Here is a 25000-nt window from a genome sequence, read left to right as displayed (position 1 = left end):
GTTACCGGTTACTTTCAGGTCAAATCGCGAGGCCTCCTTGACCTGCTCCCTAAAAACTGGAAACGTACGAATCCGGTAACAAAAGTTATAGTGTTGGTTTCTGATAAATTCTATAGTATTCCGATGACGAATGAAATACTTGGATCTACGATTAATTAATCTATGAAGAATGAATCCGCTAATAAAGTTATAGTGTTGGTTTCTGATAAATTCTATAGTATTCCGATGACGAATGAAATATTTGGATCTACGATTAATTAATCTATGAAGAAATGAAGAAGGTGACTCGTGAATTGTGCCAAAACTATTTAGAAAAAATGGTCTTTCGTTTTAGAGACATACATACATACATAAATACATATATATATATATATACATACATACGTACATACATACATACGTACATACGTTATTATGAGAATAATAAATATGTCGTTAATCGTCAAGGGAAGGAGATCTTTTTGATCGGTGTTACTTCGTACAATTATGAGTATGAGATCAAAATTAAAAAAAGAATATGTGATTTAATGAGATTTATGTGAGATATATCGACGTTTCGAAGGATACCAGCATACGAATCTTCTCTTGATAGTTCCTTTTTCTTTCTGATCGTGTTAATTTTCAATGAAAAAAAAAAAAAAAAAAAAAAAAAAAATTTATATATATATATATATATATATATATATATATATATATATATATATATATATATCCTAAATGAGGTAAACGATATATAATTGAGGTTTTATGAAAAGTGAAATAAGTTTAATTAAAAAATCATTTCCTTAAATAGAATGGAATGCGTTTGAGCGTTTTACGTAATAAGATGAGTCGAGATAGCGGTAAACGAGACGTTCGAGAAACGCGACGTCGACGATAAGGACGTAGTAGTATAACGTGACTCTACGTCATCGGTAAAGCGGATATTAATATTAGAAAGTCGATAACGGGGCGAACGGCCGACTGGACTTGTGAGAAAAAGAGAAAGAGAAAGAGAGTACATATGTATGCGTGTGTTTTGCGTGTATGCGTGCGTGTATATATGTATTAGACCTTGCGTCCTTCGAAACGTGGATATTACATGTCGATCTAACAATAAGTAAAAAGAATAAAAAAAAAAAAAAAGATTGAATGAACGAAACGATTAATTTGTATCACAAGGGATAATAACCACTGATCAAGATAATGAATTACAGACAAAAACATACAAAAACGATCTATCGCGCATTCTAAGCTTCGATATAACACACACGTTAATATTAATTAATATTTCGAGTTGAGATTATCTTACGACGTTGATAATTATTTACGTAAAAACGCCAACAAAATGTCCTATTATCAGTGCGTTAAACAATGTTTAAGAAATGTTCGTGAATTAGAGAAATTATAATAATCGATACGATGTCATGCGATCGTAAGCCGTAACAACAACAACAAAAACAACAACAAGAACAACAATAAGTACAGACTTATTATGGGAATTGTTGAGATTTATTAAAGTATATATATATATATATACATATGTATATATATATATCATAATTATTGTAGTGGAATTGCAAGCTGTACCTATCAATGCGTTTGCGCTCGCTATGTGTTTACGCGCGTATACTGTGACGGCCGAAAAAAAAAATAATAATAATAATGATAATGATAATGATAATGATAATGATAATAATAATAATAATAATATTATTATTAATAATAAAAAAAAAAAAAAAAAAAAACGAAAAAAGAGAGATTATATATTAAAGAAAGAAAAAAGGAAACCAAAAAAAAAAAAAAGCAAAGGATATTTTCAAAAGCTGTTATTTAGAAAAGCGTATACGTATTTAGCTAAGAGCCAGTGACCTTTTGATGCCGAAGAAATCGCCAACGATCAATATTAAAATATCTTTCTATCGAAAATCCAAAGATAATCTGTTTTTCTCTTTTTTTTCTTTTTCACTTTTTTTGTTTTTCTTTTTTTTTTTTTTTTGTTTTTTTTTTTTCATTTAAACGACCCAAAAGAAAATAGATTTTCATTTGAATGAATGCACGTTATCAAATCGACAAATCGAAATTCTCGATCGTTCGTGATTTCTCATATATGATTGTATTTATATGCTTATCGATTGCGAGGAAAAAAAAAAAGAAAACAAATAAATTGAATAAAAATCGAGAGAATCGTTTGAAAGAAGAGAAAAAAAAAAAGAAAAAAAAGAAAAAAAGAAACGCAAAAATATATAGGATGAAACGTAAAAGATAAAAGAACGAAAAAATGAAAAAAAAAGAAGAAGAAGAAGAAGAGGAGGAAGAAGGATTCAGGTCATGTATATTTAGCGATTATAGATAAACAAATACGAGAAGTGACAAAGGACAAATCTGCTAAATGTGCCAAAAAAAAAAAAAAAGGAAAAAAAAAACAAGAAAAAAAATAGTAGCTTGCAATTTATCGCGGAATGCTCAATATATGTATATACAAGTTTAATTACGGTAATGAATGACGAAGATACGAAAGAAAGGGAGAGAGAGAGAGAGATAGAGAGAGAGAGAGAGAGAGAGAGAGAGAGAGAGAGAGAGAGAGAGAAAATAATAAAGAAAAGAAAACTGATTCTCGTTCCTGACGTATAATCAACCATACATATTTACATACTAGATTTGATCTTATCAAATAGACGAAGAGATTATTGATTAAAGAAAAAAGAAGACTGCGAAGAGAAAAAAAAAAACGGAAAATTCGAGAAAGACAGAAAACGAAATTAGACATGAAAGATGTAACGAGACGAAGGGAAAACAAATCGAAAAGGAGAAAGAAATGGAAAACTTAGCCTTACATGCAAAAACATGAAACACACACAAGCAAGCAAACAAACAAGCAAACAAGCAAGCAAACAAGCAAGCAAGCACGCACTCACGCATGCACGTACTAATTTTTCAAACGAATTTACTTCTTTTCTTTTTTTCTTTTTTCTTTTTTTTTCCTTTCCTTCTTAACCTCTTATTTTTTATTTCTTCGACATAGATCGACATAGCATGCGAGTCTGATGGCCGTTTAAATCGTTTCGATCGTCGAAAAGAAATATTGGAAATTTGATCGAGACGAATCCTTTTTTTTTTTTTTTCTTCTCGACTCGTAGAACTTTGAACAAGCGACGTTATTTAAAATCGTGGAAATATTTTTGTAAAGCTTCCTACGAAGGATTTCATGCAATTTAAAAAAAAAAAAATAATAAGGAAGAGAGAGAGAGAGAGAGAGAGAGAGAGAAAAGTACGTTTCGTGTAAAGCTAAAAAAAATCATCTCTTTCTCAGGCCCTAATAATAATAATAATAATAATAATAATAATAATAATAATAATAATAATAATAATAATAATAATAATAATAATAATAATAATAATAATAATAATAATAATAACAATAATAATAATAGTAATAATAATAATAATAATGATAATAATAATGATAATATTAATATTAATATTAATAATAATGATGAAATTAATAATAGTAATGATAATAACGATAATTTAAAAAAGAAAAAAAAAGAAAAAAAAGGAAAAACCTCAGCCGACATATCCAACAATGCCTTACAGCTTTTCCGTAAAAAAGAAAAAGAAAAAGAAAAAGAAAAAAAAAAAGAAGAAAAACGAGCTACGAGAGACAAACAAACATTAGAAAAAGATGTTAGAGAGATCGAACATGAGAGAAAAACAAGAAGAAACAAATTTCCCAATATATTAATTCGTTTATTTTACCGTCATAATAATATTCTCTCGTTAACTCTTTCGCATTGCTTTTGATATAAGAACGATTCCAATAAGAACGCGAATCAACAGAGAAGAAATAAGCTTCGTTTTCCTATCTTCTATCTTCTTTTCATCGTTTTCCTTTCATAGTTCTATGTGATATCTATGAACGAAAGAACAAAATCGATTTACATGAGAGAAAGTAAAAAAAAGAGAAGGAAAGCAAAAAGATAAAGAAAATTGCGAGACTATAAATGAGAAAAAGGGAGAAAGAAGAAAATAGAAAATAAAAAATACGACGAAGTAGAGAGTGGAGGTGGGGGAGGGGGAGCGGGGGAAAAAGAATAATAGAAGAACTGAATAAGTGTTCTAAAGTAACGCAATTCAAATCAACGATTATAAAACGTAAATTCGAGAGTTGAGAGAGATAACGAGAGGAGTAGGCTTTAGCTTAATTGACAAATCGATTATTATAATTATTGTCAACACGATAATTGTAATTAATCTTAACGTTATATAACGCATTGTACATACATTAAAAGAGATAAGTTCCTTCGTATATTATCTCTCTCTCTCTTTCTCTCTCTCTCTCTCTCTCTCTCTCTCTTTCCTCTGCCCCCCCCCACCCCGCCTGACCCCCCCGCCCTGTCGCCTTTATCCTCATTCATAATATGCATTTCATAAACCACCCTTTTTTGCAGCTATGTTCATGGATAAAGGATAATAAATAATGATACAACAAAAGATAGAGATAAGGTGAAAAGGAAAAAAGGATGAAAGAAGATGAAAAGAGAGAATAGAAAAAAATAAAATAAGAAGAAGAAGAAGAAGAAGAAGAAGAAGAAGAAGAAGAAGATGAAGATGAAGAAGATGAAGAGAAAAAGAAAAATTGAAATATAAAGAAAAAAAGAGAGATGCGCATCGTGCTAAATATTCAAAGTGCCGAGAGAATGCATATAATAAATGTATATTTAATTAAGAATTCGCCAATATCGATACGCTGTAAAATACATTGTGATCTGAACACACACATACATACACACACATATATATATACATATACAGAATCGTGAATAATATACACAAACATAGAGAAAGAGAGAAAAAAGAGAGAGAGAGAGAGAGAGAGAGAGAGAAAAATTCTACATTAATATACAGATACATGAATGCGAATGCCCATAGATGATTACAGATATATATATATATATATATATATATATATATATATATATATTATTATACTACATTATAATAATATATATCAATATAATAATGTATATATATATATATATATATATATATATATATATATATATATATATATATATATATTATTATATTACATTACAAAAAGAAAATATACTCGGTTGCGTGTTTAGACACAATACACGCTATTGTTATTCTCATTGTTATCGTACAAGTTACTTTTATTCGTTCTCTAATCATCATCATCATCGTCATCACCATCATCATCATCATTATTGTCATGGATAATAATAATAATAATAATTATTATTATTATCCAATAATAATAATAATAATAATAATAATTATTATTATTATATTTATATAATAATAATTATTATTATTATTATTATTATTATTATCATCATCATTACCATTATCATTATTATTCACATAAACATAATCATTATTATTATTATTCGCTGTTAATATCGTTGTTATTATTCGTTCTAATTACGATTATCGTATCGATAACAAGTATTATTGTAATTGAATAAAAGGTTCATCATCGAAAAGAAATGACAAGTAGAAATTTATTTAACGTGGAATAAATGGTAACGTCGTAAACTGCAATATGCATAAACGATAAAATAGAGCGCACCGAAAAAGCTAATGCATCGTTCTTTTAGGCATCTTGTCGGTAATATAGGTATCTACTATTTTCTAAACACGTAAGTAACTAATCATAATTTTGAAACAACGTTTATATAATATAATTCTATGCTTCCCATGTTGAACGTTTGACGCGTTATGTTAATTAATAAAATGCCGATTGTAATCGTAAACGTTTATTCATAAAAACGTTTTTCCTGAATGTGTTATATGATAAAAAAAAATATTATTGGTGCGATTGGGTTGTATATTCATTGAATTATTTTACGGCAGAAAGTGGGAGAGGGTGAGGAATAAAAATAGTTTTGATTATATTACGAAATGGGGAAACTGCAGGATTAGAATCGTGAGATAAACAAAGTTGAGGAAACGTCAAAACAGTTAAACCCTCTATCTGTCTTTTTCTTTCTCTCTCTTTCTCTCCCTCTCTCCCTCTCTTTTTCTCTCTTTCTCTTTCTCTCTTTTTCTCTCTCTCTCTCTCTCTCTCTCTCTCTCTCTCTCTCTCTATCTCACTCTTTCTTTACCTCTATCTCTTCTTCACTCCCTAACACATACACTCTCTCTCTCTCTCTCTCTCTCTCTCTCTCACTTTCTTGCTCTTTCTCTAACTTTCACCAATACACAGGAATAAAAGGAAACGCAGCTTTTGCCAGACGCTACCGTGAAACGAGGGTGGATTATGCAAGAACCCACGCCACGAGTTCGAGCTTCACGTAATACGTAATCCTATTAAGAATGACGAGGTCTGTCGAGTCGACGGAATCTATAAAATGATTTATAAACTTAAGAAAAGCTTCGTTCTCGTCACGTATGTAAAATTTTTGAAAAGATAAATAAATTGGAATGAACAAAAATATATATATATATATATATATGTATATCTTTTTTTCTTTTTCTTTCTTCCATATAGAAAATTTCAATATCCACGTTTTCGCGTGTTAACTCAACTACGGGCGAAAGAGTTTCCTTTTAGTTTTATACAATTAACGTAATATTAATATTTATTATTACGTTCGAAGTAAATTTAATTGCTCGTTTAAATATATATATATATATATATATATATATATATATATATACAAATTTGATCGTTAATGACGAACAATTTACGGAACCATTAACACGACAGCGACAAACATCGTTATTTCGTGAAAACAGTTTCAAATGGCAAATTGGAGAAGCCAATATGACTAAAGTTCGAACGAATTTACTAACTCAACGAGCCGTGACCGATCGCACATGTCGCTCTAATTCAAAGTAGATACTTTCCACGTCTCCTCGATCGAGGGGATTGAGAAATGCTGCGGGTTCCCTCGTGAGAACTCAAAATGGATATCTACAATTTTTCTTTTAGATTCAACTTTGAAATTGCTTATCGATCCCATGCTAATCGTATGTCGTTCGAATGACTATGCAAAGTTGGTTAAAGCCGAACCAACCCCCACCAAAATAGTCCATTAGTAATTTCCTTTATGGAGTACCATGGGTAACTCGAAATAATTCGATGACGTATTTTACATATCCCAATCAAGTAGAAATCATTTTATTAATATATATATATATATATATATATATGAGCCGTTTATTTTGGAAGTGGCCTAACTCCATTTGTCAATTTTTTCCGATTGCTATAATTACATATACAACTTTATCTTATTTATCAGTAAAGCATTTCAGGTTGCTTATATTCCGAGCAAATACGATAATTCTTGACACATAAGTTTTCAGAGCTAGTTCAATAATTTAATCGTTTATTTTGAAAGTGGCCTAACTCCATTTATACTTAAATCAATGAATGAAAATGAAAATTTGAAAGTCCTGAATTTATTACCACATCGGGGTAGATCAAGAAAGTTCGAAAATATTGTATTGACACCACTGTATAAAAATATCAGACAAATTGCAACAGCAAAATTCAAGGACATAATAGACCTATTACGATATATACCACGGGAACATCATGATTTCTTCAAATCCCTTTCACACACACAAAATCTAGATGAGTAGTAAATTATTTTGTAATAAATTTATGTTTGTAATTTTGTACGTTATGTAGCCAAAAAATGTTTTGAATCGCATAAATTATGTTCTTCATTTTCCCTTTTCCTTTTCTTTTTTTTTTTTATAATAACAATAACGTCAACGAGAACGAATTGCCATTATCGTTAACTATGAATTTTTATTGAAAACATCATTATCGCAATTTGCAATTAATGATTACACAGAAACATAATTCTTTGCCAAGCGCGTATTTGCTTCCATAGTCTATATCGATAACTTTCGCTGGATGCATATGTGCGCCCATAGTATTCAAAGGGTTAATGGTATCATCACAACACAGTTTATCTAATCGCGGTGATTTCCATGGTAGTAGAAAATTGTACATAAAGTGAAAGTTGTTGACTACTGACTATGTGTCTATTGAGTAAATGACTACTGACTATAAAAGATTATAATGACTATACTGACTATAAACGACTATACCGTCTATACTGACTGTAAATGACTCTTGACTATATGACTATATGACTATTTTAGAAAATCGAGGAGAGAAAGATAGTGAGAAAAACAGGTCCTTTGGAACTTCGGATACAAATTCCAAGAGGTTTCTTCCACGAAAACATGATCTCCACTATCGACTTTCTCTTTACGCATACACACAGACATAAATATATAGTATATGCCCGCCCCTACCAATTTAGCCCCGCCCCCGAGTACTTTGGCTGCGCCCCTACCAGTTTAGCCCTGTCCCCCTACCAGGTTAGTCCCATCCCTTGCGTACTTTGGTCCCGCCGCCTACTAGTTTAGCCCCTCCCCTGGTGTGCTTGAAACCGCCCCTCCTATGTTAGCCCCCGCCTTCTACCAGATTAGCCACGCCCCTTGGATGCTTGGTCCCGCCCCCTACCAATTTAGCCCCGCCCCCTAGCGTGCTTGGACCCGCCTTTTACCAGATTAGCCCCGCCCCTGGGATGCTTGGCCCCCGCCCCCTACCAATTTAGCCCCGCCCCTCCTATGTTAGCCCCCGCCTTCTACCAGATTAGCCACGCCCCTTGGATGCTTGGTCCCGCCCCCTACCAATTTAGCCCCGCCCCCTGGCGTGCTTGGACCCGCCTTTACCATATTAGCCCCGCCCCCTGGGATGCTTGGCCCCGCCCCCTACCAATTTAGCCCCGCCCCCTTCTTAGGTTAGCCTCGCCCCCTGTGTATTTAGTAATTCTTTCTCTCTCCTTCTCAGTCTCTTGTAGTATAAAAGAAGTTCTTCTAAATTTCAGGTAGAAAGACTTTAAATAGTTTTATAAAAATTTAAATCGTCGTTCGTCTCATCTTAAGGAATTCTTTACGAACGGATGTTCTAATACGCACTTGCGCATAAAGATATATAAAACAATCATATCATAACTCTTGAATTGATAAGAATGATTTTATTATAAATAATATTATGTTTTAAATAACATATTAATTTCTTTTTGTTTAACGACAAGTGTAAAAGAAAAATAATATAAAATTTTCTATAAGACATCAATGAACGAAAATGAAAATTTTAAAGTCCTGAATTTGTTACCATGTCGGGGTAGACCAAGAAAGTTCGAAAATATTGTATTGACACCACTGTATAAAAATATCAGAAAAATTACAACAGCAAAATTCAAGGACATAATTGACCAATTACGATATATATCACTGGAACATCATGATTTCTTCAAATTCCTTTCACACACACACAAAATCTAGATGAGTAGTAAATTGTTTTGTAATAAATTTATGTTCGTAATTTTTTACGTTATGTAGTTAAAAAATGTTTTGAATCGCATAAATTATGTTTTCGAAATAAATTGAGTATTGTTTTTTTCAATTTGAAGCATCTTAAATTATATTGAATGGACTTGGGCACCTTCAAATTTTATAATCTGATTGTTAATTTTGAAAGTGGCCTAACTCCATTCTTGACAAGAAAACGCATATTATTTTCTTAATAATTGCCACTATTTTAATAGGAACTATAAATTTAACACCCTTAGATACATTTAAGTAGTATAACTCATTAGTATCCTATACGTATATTTTTAAATTCATTGAAACGCAAACCCTTAAATATCTCGATTTGAAGATAAATGGAGTTAGGCCATTTTCACAATAAACGGCTCATATATCCATTTGGCCAATGATATTTATTTTCTTTGTGAAAATTAAAGAAAAAGGAAAATAAAATAAATTAAAAAAAAAAAGAGAGAAAAATAAAAAAGAAGAAGAGAAATGAACTGTACCATTCGAAGATAAAACGATTGGAATCTGCCATAAGTGCGGAACTATGAAAGATCATTAAAAATAACGAAAGAAATTTTAAAACTGTATATATTTAAGTACATACTTACATATATATATACATATATACTTACTTACCCAATGATACCTCTTTTCTTTGTGAAAATAAATTAAAATAAATAAATAAATAATAAAAATAAAAAAGAAAGAAAAAGAACGAACAACAAACAAACGAACTATACCATTCGAGACGCGGAACAAGACGTGTAACTCCAGTAGTCTCTGATAACTTTCTATGGTATCGATTACGAATGTCGATCAAGGACGTAAAGGATGAAAGATGATACTCATAATAAATAAATATTCTCGTTTTAATATACGCACGTGCGTGTACACATACACAAACACGTACGTACGCACGCACATAAATACATAGAAAGATGGACAATCCGTTGCGACAATATGAAATATTACGAAATATTCGTGAGAGGATAGATCATGATCGAGATCTAGAAATTCGAGGATAAGACTACTATATATATATATATATATATATATATATATATATATATATTCGTATCAAATCGCAAAGAGATGCAATTTCAACGTATCTCTCACGTACTTACTCACTTACTTACTTACTTACTTACTTACTTACTTACTTTCACGCAGATGTGATCGTTTAAATCTTGAAAAAGAGTGTCCTTGATTCAAAGTACAATGAATAGGGTAGATTCGGTGACAGGGAAACGAAGTATGAGTACTTCCTGGGTACCATAGACGCAGATGTGATGCCAATAGTTATCACGTGCCGATGACAATAGCGATTGCACCCAGTTTTTTCTCTCTCTCTCTCTCTCTCTCTCTCTTTCTATTTTCTTTCTAAGCTACGGAAGAATACTCTTGGAAGGGACAATGCCTGGAACGAAAGATATCCCGGTAACAATGCCTGACCACTTTTGGAACATCTCCAAAATTGAAACAATTGGAAACTTAAGATTTTTAGAGCCCGATTAATTTTACTTCTTATTATTGGAGGAACAAGCGTAGAATATTATTATTAAATAATTTATTCTGTATCTTCAAGAGTTATGTTTACGTGTAAAAAGAAAAAAAAAAAAAAAAGAAAAAGAAAAAAATAATAAAGAAGAAGAACAACAGAAAGAAATGAAAATTAAATGACGTTGTTAACGTGTTGAATATTAAAACAATGCAACTTTTTTCTCTTGGAGTATAATATTGCATGAGAGAAAAGAAGGATAAAAAAAGGAAAAAAAGTATTAAACGATTTCAAAAAAACGTTGCCGAATATTCTATAACCTATTCTCATTTTTCTAGGAAAAGTAAAATTACATGAGGACAAAATTGGACGATTTTATCGTTAAAATTTCGGTCGATGTTGCAACAAAGAAATGAATGGTAACCAGGAGAAAGGAAATATATGAAATTTCAAGAAGAGCAGCTGGTGAGAAGATTGGCGTCGATCCGTGAAAAGATAGAAGGGATCTGGAGGGGAGGGGAGAAAGAGAAAAAGAAAAAGAAAAAGAGAGAGAGAGAGAGAGAGAGAGAAGGGGCGGGGGAGCACGCGCGAGATTAGAAAAGAAAATCGAGGGGGGTAAAATAGGAAAGTTAGGGGAAAAAGGACAACGTGGCACGAACCTACCCCACGAGGGTTAGAGGCCAATGTGGTACAGTTCTCCCTAACTCACTTCTTCCCCTCCCCCATCTCCCACTCTTCATCCCTCTTACTAACTAAACGTACGTGTAGGTACACGTGCTCGGGAAGGGTAGTCCCTGCTTCTAAAAGCTACCATTGCTTCCGGTGAATACCCACAAACGTTTCTACTACCTACCTATCGAACACGTTAAGACTACGATGAAAGAAAGAGAAAGAGATAGATAGATACATAGACCGAAGGAGAGAGAGAGAGAGAGAGAGAGAGAGAGAGAGAGAGAGAGTGAGTGCGTGAGTGTGTAAGTGAGTAAGAAAGAGACAGAAGAAGAGAGGGATATCAGAGCAAGCAACGCAACGGAATCGCAGTACACACTAGGACGACTAACGAACGCGAGTGATATTCGCGCGAGTGCGCGAGATTTTAACGAATGACAGTGAGGAATTATCAATGTACACGATGACAAAATTTCAATCCTTCAAAATCGTACCGTTGATTAATTAACTATTTTTTCCTTTTTTTTTTTTTTTTTCTTTTCTTTTTCTTTCTTTTCTTTACGCGTATGCAAAGATTCGCCATTTAATTTATCACGAATATTGTCGTATACGACGATCGACTTTTTTCAAACTTTTCGTATCATATAGATCGTTCAACGACGTTAAAGAGATGATCTTGGAATAGAATTTATTTGTCTATTTTATATCTAGACACGTCGTCAATAGAGATATTCCTCTATGTATTTCGTTGATTCTCATGAGAATTAAATAAAGGATATATGGATTAATTAGTATAAATGTGAAACGAATCGCTCGATATATTCGTCCGGTCGGAGGAATGATAATGAAATTCGTGAATTCTTGAGATTTTGATTCGCCGTCGACGGAGTTGAAGAGAGAGAGAGAGAGAGAGAGAGAGAGAGAGAGAGAAAGAGAGAGAAAAAAAGTAAAATATACGAGAATGAGAATAAGGAGAAGAACGAAGTACATTGAGTGTTCGATTTCAACGTGGAGTTTCGTGAACGTTTGGAGAGAAACTAGGACCGACAATATCACGTGGTTGTGCGATCATATTAGTGACAATAATAACAAGTGACGATATCTTGATATTTGAAAAAAAAAAGAAGAAGAAGAAGAAGAAACACCAAAAAAAGAAAAAAAACGATAAAGAAGAGAAGTATCGATAAGGAGAAAAAGAAAAAAATTCTCGCGTTTCACGAATAAAGAATATAAACGATAGAAGAGGAGAAGGAGGAGAAGGAGAAGGAGCAGGAGGAGGAGGAGGAGGAGGAGGAGGAGGAAGAAGAAGAAGAAGAAGAAGAAAAGAGAGATCAGCTTGTTTTTACAAAAAGGTAAAAGAAAGAAAGAAAGAAAAAGAAAATAAAAATAAGAGAAAACACTCTTAAGAAAATTCTCTCGAAGAGGTCATACGTACGTATATGCTTGGATCTATTCTAGATCGCGTCCTTGGAACGAAAGAATCCCACGCAAGGGGAGAGAGAGAGAGAGAAAACACACTTTTGTTTGTCTTTCTCTCTCTCTCTTTCTCTCTAAAAAGCCGTCTGGAGATTGGCCGTGGCCGATTGATCGCCCAACGAGGCCTCTTCGTTGTAGCAACAAACCACAACCGTCGAGAAGAAGAAGATGCTCGTTAGGTTAGCGAACACTCGTTAAAATCTTACCACGCATGCCAAAAATAAAGGAGAAAGAGAAATAGAAAGATAAAGATAAAGAATAAGATTGAGAATTCGATTGGAAAATAATTCTCAAGTCTGAAAGATTTTCGTGGCAGTCGTTCTGTGATTACTCCGAAAGAAGAAACGGTACGATCGGTTTGATACTTTTCTTTTGTTTAAATACGGAAGAAATCGTTAATGAAAAATTATTCTTTGGTGTGAAAAAAAAAAAAAAAAAAAAAAAAAAAAAAAAGGGAGAGAAAAAGAGAGAGAGAGAGAGAGAGAGACGAATTTGCATGAAAAAAAAAAAATAAATAAATAAATAAACTATTAAATCGTATCGATTCTAACTTACATAGTTCGTTAAAAATATTCGTTACGATCTTGACCTAACTCGTCATGATAATAGCTCAAAGATGCTACTCAATTGGATTTTATCGTTTATTTATTTAATCCGATCGTATTTCACGAGTTACTCTCCCATTTATCGAGTACTCCATGGCGTATAAGTCGTTATTCGTATTACGACTTTGAACGAGGATGTATCGGGAGATTGAAACGTTTTATTTTAATCGACTTTTTGATTTTCAAATGCAAAAGTAGAAAAGAAATATATATTTTGATCATTTGTGAAATAAAAATTTTTCGTAAGGAATCTTTCATCGTTGTGTTAATATTAACATTGATCGATCGTTAAACGTTAAACGATCACAAGAAAGATTGTTTCCCACGGAAAGCGAATGGACGACGAAGAAGTAAGAGTTCAACGACCTTGTTTGATGTAAAGAGAGACGTAAAGAAAACGAGAGAGAGAGAGAGAGAGAGAGAGAGAGAGAGAGAGAGAGAGAAACTGAAGTGTGTATAAGAGAAAAGAAAGTGTTGAATTAAATAAAATTTTCCTCTCTCTCTCTGTGTTCCACACACACATACATACACGCGCGCACATATACACACACAGTCCTTCGAAATTGGATGGATGGAATAAAAAAAGAAAAAGAAAAAGAAAAAGAAAAGAGAAAAGAAGAGCTAGCTAACATCTTATCGGTATACTCGACGATATTCAACCTCCTGAACTCTCTGGAGGGCTAATTTTAAGACAGGATCCTTGAGAAGAAGTAAGGCATTAAACCGAGGAATCCTCGTGAGATGATCATCGGTCATGGCGTCTTTAAGAAGAACGATTCCAAACGTGATTCTTCTCCTTCTTCTGTCGTTCTTAGCTACAATGACGGAACGTGGTATATGTCGACTTATCGTACCTACGAGTCCCTCGTATTTTTTAAGAACGACGAAGGCCGTCAAATTGTCAACTGGAAATATGGAACTCGTTGAAGAGGAACAATGTTCCAATCGAGTTTTACGTCTAACCTGTAGATCTCTCAAAGCTTTCATTTTCGTATTGGAAGCGGAATATCAATCTAATCGAACGGGTATTTGTGGATACGAATCGCAAAGGCTGATGATAGGACAAAAGAAGAAATTCAAATTGGGCATTAAAAATTCATATGTCAAGGACACGAGACAATTACGTGGAAATTATATCAAAGACGACGATGAAGAAGATAGATATCTGTTCGACGTTAGGGCTTCCTTCAACAGAAAGTAAGCATAACCTCCCTCCTTCCCTTATTTTTCTTCGATATTTCAAAAGACCGCCGTGAGGTTAAGAGAAAGTTTGAGAATATTCGATTACATCTGGATAAGTTAGAGACCACAAAGAAAATAATTAAAAAATGAAACTTATATTTTTATATTTATTATTAATCAAAACATCTGCAAAATCAATTTTCCATATGTCGATATTTATATATTATTTATTTCCACCTTTTCTTGTTTTTTTTTTTTTTTTTTTTTTTTTTTTTTTACGTTATGACATTCCAAACGTTAATAACAATATGAAGTATTTAAATTTATCCAAGATAGGCGAGGATCGAAAAGAAAATAAATGGATTAATCTTATCAGACATGTTTATTACCGTTGAAAAATTAATTTATTTAAAAAGATTTATGGAAAAAAAAAAATATATAAAAAAAGAATATGATCTATTTAATATTAATGAAGTTGAATATAGAGAACGAAGATTATAATATTTTCATTTTTATTAGATTAATTTATTATTTGGATTAAGTTTTTAATTTAGATTAATTAATTAGATAAAAAAAAAAAAACTATTATGTTAACGTTAAACGATGAATGACGATGATATCCTTTAAAAATGATCTATTGAAAAAGAAAGCTCTCTTTCTCGTTCTCTCTCTCTCTCTCTCTCTCTTTCTCATTCTCTTTCGTTCTCTCTTTGTTCCTATCTTTTATATACTCTTCAGTGTTCAGTTCATCGTGCAACCACCCACGGATATCTTCTTTTCATTTTCCGTCTTGAACAAGGACTCGATAGGAGGATCTCCACTTGAGAAACGCTTATTGCGTCTCGGATGCACGTACAAGAGGGTGGATCAAATCACGGCTTTGATGTCGAGGAGCTTTAATTGCTTCTCTAGAGGGATGTTTAAACCCCCTAAGGTCAATTGAAAAATAACGTAAATCGACTATTGCAAATAAAGACTCGAAGAGAGCAACTCGTTGGAGATCCTTTGTAAATTGCAAATAATGTAGAATTAAAAAGAGTGAGAAAGAGAGAGAGAGAGAAAGAGAGAGAGAGAGAGAGAGAGAGAGAGAGAGAGAGAGAGAAAGATTGAGACGGGGAGAGGATAAGATAGAGAGAGAACAAAATTAGAACAAATTTAGATACAAAGTTAGAAAACTTTGGTCAATATCACGTGTAGTATTTGTTTAGAAAAGTTATAGATTCGGATTTATTACGTTTACTTAGAAATTATTTTCTTTGAAAGCAACCACCAGAAAATTTTGTAATATTAACCAGACACGTATATTCTTAAAGTAACTGAAAAATTAAGAAAAGCAAGCAATATTATATATTCGAAAGGAAAGAAAAAACAAAATTTACGATTTCTTTTCGTAATGCACGCTCTCTCTTTTTCTCTCTCTCTCTCTCTCTCTCTCTCTCTCTCTCGTGCGAATTGAAAAGGAAATTCATCTTTAATTCCACTCGAAATAGGTTTATTTGAAATATTCATAAGAATTTCGAGCATGTCGGCCGCGAGAAAGCTATTTTCCCATTTTATTTCCGACTGAGAAAAAGGGAGACTATAAGATACGATAAAATCGACGAAGCGAAAGGGTCGACCGGGGAGATGGATCGAAGGGTGAAACAACGGTGACGAACCCCTTTGCAAGAGGGTGAAAAACAAAGCATTTCCCCTTCTTTATTTAAGCTCAACGCGCGCATTAACGTACGAACGTTCGATGCAAATGATAGCGATTTTTGTTCTTTTACTTTCGCCCTCGCAATTGCATTTTTGACGTCCCACAGGACGACTAACGATCTGCGATCCCTTATTTCGTATGTAACAATTTCAATAGCGCACGTGACAATGAAATTAATTTTTCATTCTCTCTTGCATTTTTTTCCTTTTTTTTTTATCATCGTAATTTTAATTTGAAAAATAAATTCAAACATATCGATTTCAAACTTTCTTATCTTTGTAGATGTTCCGGTCAGCATCATTGCCGGTATAATTTAAGCAGCGATCATCCAGGAACGACCTATTGGCATCCCGCTGCTTTAAGATTAAAGTACGCTTGTGTTCCTGGTGAGTATTTTATATCAAGAATTTTTTTTTATCTATATATATGTATATATATATATATATATATATACATATAGGATGCAACGGAACTATTATATCGATGTTTAAATTTGCTGCCTTTTATTTTCCAATAAAAAAGGAAAAGAAAAGATATCTCTTTATGTATCGAATACTGTATTTATTCGTTTCCTTTTTTCTTCTTCTTCTTTTTTTTCCTTTTTTTTTTTTTTTTTTTTTTATTGATGAAAAAGATTTATTACTGCGAATATAATATAAAAGAGAAGTAAATGTTCAGTGCAAATGTACAACAGAAATAGTAATTCTCAATGACGTGACCTGTATCCGCTTGACGTTGACGAGTAATTATTACTTTGTGTATATGAGCGTATATTTGTGTGTGTATGTGTGTATGTGTAGCTTGTGCTTGTGTGCGATATTAAAAATCGATAACAACGTAACAAAATTAAACCGCAGCTCGTGCCTGGTCTATTGTTTATTCCAATTATCGAACTTCCCTCAGACTCTACATTCAGTTTGACGTTATTTCATTTTACTAAATTATTATTATCATTATGCGTTGCAAACAAAAAAGGAAAAAAAAAAAAAAGAAAAAAGTAATAACAATAATAATAATAATAATTTGTTCCAAAAGTTTGTGAAATTATTTTCTTCGTTAGTTCGCGGATGTAAATTACATTAACGAGAGACATAGTATCTAAATATATTTACAATTATCGATGTATGCTTTCACCTATTCTATTCTATTTGATTGCGTTCTATAAACAAGCCAATGAAAAATGATAATCGAATCGTTGGTGTCGTTTGATCGTTATCGTTCGAACGATCATGGAGACAGATCGAGGACAGCTGCAAAGCAAAATACAAAATGAATGGACACTGACAAAATAGAAATGGGGACGGTTTACCAATCCAAAAAGCTTATAGAGGGATTTGTATACGTGTCATTTTCGACGAGCTATCCAAAATTCCATGAAAAGCAACGTGACATTTGGGTCATAGAAAAAGAAGAAAGCAAAAAGAGAAAAGAAAAGAAAAGGAAAGAAATAAATAAATAAAAGAATTCAAACGAATTCGAATCGATTTAATCCATTGATTTCTATTGGTACGTATCGTCTACTTTGTGTTCGATTCGTTTCACGATTCACATAAATTTTATCCTCTTATTCTCTGCTGCGTGCTTGCTAACGTAACGAGAAGCTTTTAAGGGGGTAATCTCGATGACTTGAAATAAATAAGAACAGACGTATTTAGTAAAAGAAATCGATAAAATACGTGGAAAGATTATAAAAGATTTTTCTAACGTTTCCCTTTTAACAAAATTCTACGACGAATAAAATCATTCGATGTATTTAATGTTGAATTCTTCATTTTGCAAATTTTATTTTAATACATTTTCAAGAAATTCTTTCTTTTTATTTTTTTGTTTTTTTTATTATTATTATATCTGGAAGATTATAAAAGTATATAATGTAAGAAAAGTTTAATAACAACGTATAAATCTATCTATTAATAATTTTATCAATTTTATTTACGAAAAGTATTATTAAAAATATTATGAAAAATATTTAAAAAAATATTAGGCAAACTTAAGATTGTTTCGTAAGTGTTAATACATTTATCAAATCGAATTGAAATAATCTTCGTCCTCTTTATTATTTAGCTTTTAATTAGATATATATAACAACGAATTTTCTACAAGTACATAATTTTTATTATCATGATTATATCATGGCAATTAACGTCTTGCATTCGTGCAAAATAAAAATTGTTGATTATTTTTTTGCTTTCTTCTCTTTTCTTTATTTTTTTTTTTTCTTCGTTTTTGACTTAACATTGTATTTCCTACCGAGAGAAGAAAAAACGTTCAACAATCGACGTAATTACAAATTACGTGGGTTAAGGGTAGAAAGGAAAACTTCCCCTTCGTTGCCCTAATATCAGCTTGGATCCCCGTTTAGAAGCCCCACTTTTAGCGCACTCTCCGAGTGAAAGTAGGGCAAGGACAGACCTCGACGACATCTCCTCGTCGACACCCCCAACTACAACCTCGCCTATCTGACATCGTCGTTCTAATGGATTCTACGGTCACGCTCTACATCGACAAATGGACCGCAACGGACGCAGATGTCGATCTTTCTAACCCGAAGGAGTTTACCTTCTGTTAAAACTCATCCTATATTTAATAATATTTTAATCAATATTTCCTTTCTCTCTCTCTCTCTCTCTCTCTCTCTTTCTCTCTCTCTCTCGCTCTATTTGACTAAAGTAATCTAATAAATAAATAAATAAATAAATAAATAAATAAATAAATAAATAGAATGAGGGAAAGATAGATGATCATCTTACATTAATTCTTTATCTCATCACATTCCTTAGGGTAAATAATACTTGAATTAATAATACATTGATTTCAGAGGTAGCGGTTTGTAAATATTGCAATGTGGAAGTAAGAATACCCAAAGGGAACGAAGGAGGTTATTTAAAATCCCCGGGATATCCATTGTATTATCCAGGTGGTTATTCCTGTGGTTGGACATTCAAATCATCACCTGGTGAAAGGATTATCCTTACCTTTCACGACCTGAATATTCGCAGTAAGTTTCAAATAAATACGAAGTCTGTGGAATTGATACGTTTAATTTTATATAAGGAAACATTTCATAAGATAAGATCGTACGGTTTTTAAAGAAACATATTATAACATATTATATTTCTCTCTGCAATAAGATTGGATGATATGCTTATATAGGGAAAAAAAAAAAAAAAAAAAAAAAAAAAAAAAAAAATTTATTCAATTCATCTTATTCTTCTTCTAAGTCATAGAAATCTTCCTTCTTTTTTTTTTTCGTTTATAAAATCAACTATTTCATTTCTTTTATAATTTTAAAATAATAACTTTGTTGTTTACATAATACTTGATGATTTTGACAGGTCCAGAAGCTGATGGAAGTTGTATAGACGTCGTGAGAGTTCGAGAAAAAGGAAATACTTTGTTCGAACGTTGCGGCATCGCCGCTGGCATTAAAATTGTCTCTAATTCGAACCTTGTGACCCTTGACCTAATAGCCTCGACGAGACTCTATCCTGCTCGAGGATTCCTTTTACAATATCAAGGTCGGTTTATAACTTTGATATCTTCAATTTCTACGAAGTTCCTTAACGAACACTCACGTTTTATTCTAACTTTAGATCATATAGAATTTATTTACGTTGATGCACTCCAAAACGAAGTCAAACTTGTCGAGTGAACTTCGTGCTTGAAGAGATATCTACCAATGATTACGTAACGCGAATCGTTCTATCCAGAAATAGCATTGGATATTTCTGGATGGAAGAATACACACCATCAACGTGACAATGTTACACATTTAACGCGATAAAATCGTTCATTTCTTTTTTTTCTTCTTTTCTTTTTTTTTCTTTTTTTTTTTTTTTTCTTTTTTTTCTCTTTCTTGTTCTTTTTTTTTTCGATAAGACGAAAATATCGAAAAATAATATCGAATACTTCGTCTCGAACGTCGATTCAATATCGAAGAAAAAAGATAATTTCACTTTTATCAATGTCGTATATAAACTCGATGATAATAACATTCTAGATTGAAACACTTGATCTTGTCTTGTTATCGATTTAAAAATTTAATTTTGCGATCGAAATATTTTAATATATAATAATTTTATTAAATTATATATAAAAATATAAGATAGACAGTTTTTTTAATATTACTTTATTATTCCACGACTTCATTCATTCTTCACGTTGAGTCGAAATCGATAATATTTACATAAAGGAATTGCAATATTATTTCCAGTGTTGGGCTGTCCGAACATTTCAGCACCAAACGGAAGCTATATATCGTATGATACAGTGACGTCAAGAACGTTCTCGTGTAAATCCGGGACTGTGTTTCCCGACACAAGAAAAGAGAATAGAATACTTGAATGTAAGAACGGCAAATGGAACGAGACCATCGATAAGCTGCCAACTTGCGTGGGTAAGTAGAGATATTATAAAAATGATCACTTGATTAATTAAATTTATATGCAAAAAGAATAACAAAAACAAAATAAGAAATATAATGTTAAATATATTGGCCATTCGTTCGTAATCGAATTAAAATCTTTATTAAAAATTTAATTAAAAGAAAAACAAATGAAAAGCGAAATATATGATAATGTATAAAAATTATGTAAATAATGCGAATAACATAATTTTATACTTTAATAAATAATACGAATCAATGGAAATGCATAATGTGTCGATCGATTGATCACGAGTATACTCGTTTTACGAAATCCATGTAAATCATTATTATAATTCATTTTTTATCGTACTAATATTTCTTTCATTTTTATATTAGCAATTTTTCCAAAATTTTTAATATTTGAATAATGATTGTTAATTAAATTATGAATATGGCCAAGGTGATGCATTAATTTTTTAACTTTTTGATATAACAATCGGTCAACAATGAATGAATTAATCATCTTTCTTTAGCGTTTTCATTTCACTTTGATTTATAATTATATTGATTACATAATTGATAAGCGTAGATGAACGAATCGAAAGAAATTTATGATAGATTTAATTGTTATTATTATTATTAATATTGTATAATTTTTCTTTTTTTTTTCTTTTTTTTTTTTTTTACTTTTCTATAATCTCCATAGTGATTCTCTGAAGTTTTTACGTGAAAAAAATATATGTACAATTATTTATTATAATAGAAATATTTGTCAATTTAATTAACGAAATCAAAATAAGTATAATTATTAATAGATGTAACATATTTACAGTTTACAGCTTGTACATGTGAATCATTAGTTATTGTGACCTCTTATAGATGCCGACACATATCTGGCAAATTTTCTTCGTCTTACACCTGACTTTTGTAAGCAATCTATATCGTATTTTATACGTATGTAGATTTAACTACTTCTGTCTCTCTCTCTCTCTCTCTCTCTCTCTCTCTCTCTCTCACACACACACACACACACACACACACTTGATTATAAAACTTTACTCTCGAATATTATTCTTTTTAATATTAAAATTATTCATGAAAAAAAAAAAAAAAAAAAAAAAGAAAAAACAAAACAAAACAAAATTGTAATAATTTTAATACTTTATTCACAACCTACATTAATTAATACTATACGATTTACGTACACGAATTTTGCATTCAATGCATTTCGATTTGCATGTATGCATTTATGAAGTTTCGTATGAAATAATCTTAAAAAAGAAAATTAAATAAAGAAAAGAGAAAAAGAAAAACGAGAGAGCGAGCGAGAGAGAGAGAGAGAGAGAGAGAGAAAGAGAAAAGAAGAAAAAAAAAGAAAAGAAAGGAAAGATATATCCGATATTTATGTCGATCGATTAGAACGTAAATAAGGGGGGGGGGGGGGGAGTAAAGAAAAAGAATAGGTAGTCTTGTATGGACGAGGTCCTTGAAATCGATAGCACGTCCCTTTTGCGATAGCCAGACGCTAGGGAACCCCATGACCGTCCATCGAGTTCGAAAGGGGAAAGAATGAGTAAGTTGTGATGGTGGGGATTTGGTAGAGTGGTGGGAACGAAGAGAATGAGGGAAAGGGTGAGAAGAAGTGAAGAGAAGTGAGGAGGGAGTGAGGAAGAGGGGGTAGAAAGAACGGAGAGGAAGAGAGAGAGACTAAGAGGAGGGACTCGCGTTATCTCTCTCTCTCTCTCTTTATCCCGAGTAGAGAAAGAGAGAGAGAGAGAGAGAGAGAGAGAGAAAGAAAGAGAGAGAGAGAGAGAGAGAGATCGTAAAGAGACCACCATACATCGCCAGGTTCGAACGCATCGCGACGCCGGTCGTCACGACACCACGTGTCTCCTACGAAAAATCATTCGGTGAAAGAAGATCATTATCAGCATTAAATCAAATTGGTCCGTTTTATTCTTTTTTTTTTCCTTGGTGAAAAAAGAAAAAGAAACAAATATACACACACACACGTACACATATATACATATATATATATATATATATATATATATATATGTCCAACGACAAATTATTTGTCTTCGATCGTTTAACATCGACATTTGTTCGATTTCACTTAGATCTTTTTGTTCTTTTTTTTTTTTTTTTTTTTTTTAATAAGTGTTTCAAAGAAGACACGAAGATTTATTTTCGACGAACGAAAGAAACATCGAAGAACCCTCAGGTATTTTTCTTTTAATTATTATTATGAACTAAGAAATTATGTTCGTTTTTTCTTTTTCTTTTTTTTTTTTTCTTTTTCTTTTTCTTTTTTTTTATTTGATCGAACAAATTATTCTGTTCGTTTGCACTTTGACGTTGAGACGTTGCAAAAAGAAATGAACAACATAATCGTTCGATAGTTATTTTTATTAAATATACTTCTATTTTTTAATATGTTAACGTTGATAGTGAATTTATCTTTTATATAATATCTTATCGCACGTAAACATATGAAAGAAGGATTAAATCGTTATTATTATTAGTTTAACGCTGTACAGATTGCTGAATAGTTTTCTTGTCACATATTTTCTCGTTAAGAACGAGATAAACGTCCATCTTAATAATTCAATTGGCCGATTCATTAATGATATTATAAAAGGCAAAGGTAATTTTCGTATTAGCGCGTTATTCCTTTTTTCTTTTTTCTTTTTTTTTTTTTTTTTTTTTTTTTATATTGAAATTAAAAGATCGAAATATCTTCGACATAATTCATTAATATTATTGTATCGATTTGCGATATGATTAAAAGCAAAGACGTAATAATATTTAATGATAATTAAAAACATTTCCATTTTCTTTAGTTTTCTGTTTGTTTGTTTTTCAAAACTCTTTTTTTTCTCCTCCCTTTCGAAGAATCATCTTTAACTGACTAATATATACTATTATATTCTGGAAACTATGCTGCTTATCTCAGCTAATTTGACTAATTTTCCAATAAGGAGTATGTTAATGAATTCGATGCAGATCAGGTTCGTTTCACGTTTCACCGTTATGCAAATGTGCATGGGAATGCATATTCCGTTCATTGGTTATTGATTTCTTTACTTTTTTCTTTTCTTTTTTTTTGTTTCTTTCGACAATAAATCTTTCGAAGTATTTTCTCAATTCTTTAATATTTAAGAAAACAAAAGTAAAAGAAAACAAAAAAGACAACAACAACAATAACAACAACAATCTTTTTAAATATCATAACGAGATATAATTCTATCACGTCAGATTTTTCCCTTTTACGTTAATACTTTTATTTAAAAATTATTTCACCTTAATGACAAATCGAGAAAGGAAATATATTTATTCTTATATAATATAATTTCTTAATGCAATTTGAAAATTACTTTTAAATAATGTGCGAGTGGGGAGAGGGGGAGGGGGTAAAAATATCTCCTTTACCATTACAAATATTAATTTGTATTCATAATTAAATCATTTTTATAATAACCAGATCATATGGATTAAATGCGTTCGTATATCTCGAATAAGATAAAAAAAAAAATTAAAGAAGAAAAAAAATATAGTAAGCAGCTGTGTCTTATAATATATTAAAAAGTTATATTAGCTTTTAGACTGTATTACTATTTTTGTCTAACAAATTTACGAACATATTTCGCGAGCGTTCCATCAGGTCACGAAAATGAACGAACAGCAAATTCGAAAACGACCTGATTTTCACTAACACACTTTTTTTTCTTTCTCTCTCTCTCTCTCTCTCTCTCTCTCTTTATCTCTCTATCTATCTATCTCTCTTCTTCTTCTTCTTATTTTCTTTTTTTTTTTTTCAAAGCTCTAAAGCTCGAAGTTGCTTATTACACTCGAATAATAAGTACTCGTACGAACAAAGACAAGAAGATTTTGCTGTTGGCGAAATAAGGAATAAAAAGACATCTTGAAAGCCCTTTTTTTCTATCTTCTATTTTCTTCTTTCTTCTTTTTTCTTCTTTCCTTTTTTTTTCCTTTTTTTTTTTTTTCTTTCTTTTTTCTACTTGCGCCGTCATCGTTAATTAATTGGAAAGACGTGAAAGTGTTCGATTGAACGAGTTTAGAAATATATTCAGAGAGAATCTTTTGTGAAAAATCAAACGTCGCTTTCGATCGTTTCATTACAAAAGGAGAAT

At 31.6% G+C, this 25000-nt stretch overlaps 2 protein-coding genes and 1 long non-coding RNA gene across 21 annotated transcripts in view; all 3 read left to right on the top strand.

The window, feature by feature from the left end:
- The window catches only part of LOC124952291 (whirlin), an 85039-nt gene extending 82490 nt beyond the window's left edge, over positions 1-2549 (top strand). For all 17 annotated transcript variants that reach the window (XM_047501900.1, XM_047501898.1, XM_047501899.1 and 14 more), the window contains one exon: positions 1-2549. This exon is cut by the window's left edge and continues 679 nt beyond it. The gene's annotated coding sequence lies outside the window, so the exon portion shown is untranslated.
- A 6934-nt stretch (positions 2550-9483) lies between these two features.
- On the top strand, positions 9484-12653 carry LOC124952004. Its single transcript, XR_007101794.1, has 2 exons — positions 9484-11974; positions 12167-12653. It is a non-coding gene; the product is annotated as an uncharacterized LOC124952004 (long non-coding RNA).
- A 169-nt stretch (positions 12654-12822) lies between these two features.
- LOC124952723 overlaps positions 12823-25000 on the top strand; it is a 25912-nt gene continuing 13734 nt past the window's right edge. For 2 of the 3 annotated variants that reach the window (XM_047503041.1, XM_047503040.1), the window contains exons 1-5: positions 12823-14796; positions 16763-16866; positions 19299-19478; positions 19816-19998; positions 20694-20876. In XM_047503041.1, coding sequence (XP_047358997.1) covers positions 14354-14796; positions 16763-16866; positions 19299-19478; positions 19816-19998; positions 20694-20876 — 1093 coding nt within the window. In that variant the 5' untranslated portion in view covers positions 12823-14353. Of the gene's footprint in view, positions 14797-16762; positions 16867-19298; positions 19479-19815; positions 19999-20693; positions 20877-21725; positions 21824-25000 lie in introns of those variants that run through there. The other variant, XM_047503042.1, reaches the window with a different exon arrangement.

Source organism: Vespa velutina, chromosome 10, assembly GCF_912470025.1.
Source record: "Vespa velutina chromosome 10, iVesVel2.1, whole genome shotgun sequence".
NCBI lineage: Eukaryota > Metazoa > Arthropoda > Insecta > Hymenoptera > Vespidae > Vespa > Vespa velutina.
The sequence above is the reverse complement of the archived record's forward strand: the minus strand, read 5'-3'. Positions and strand labels throughout refer to the sequence as shown.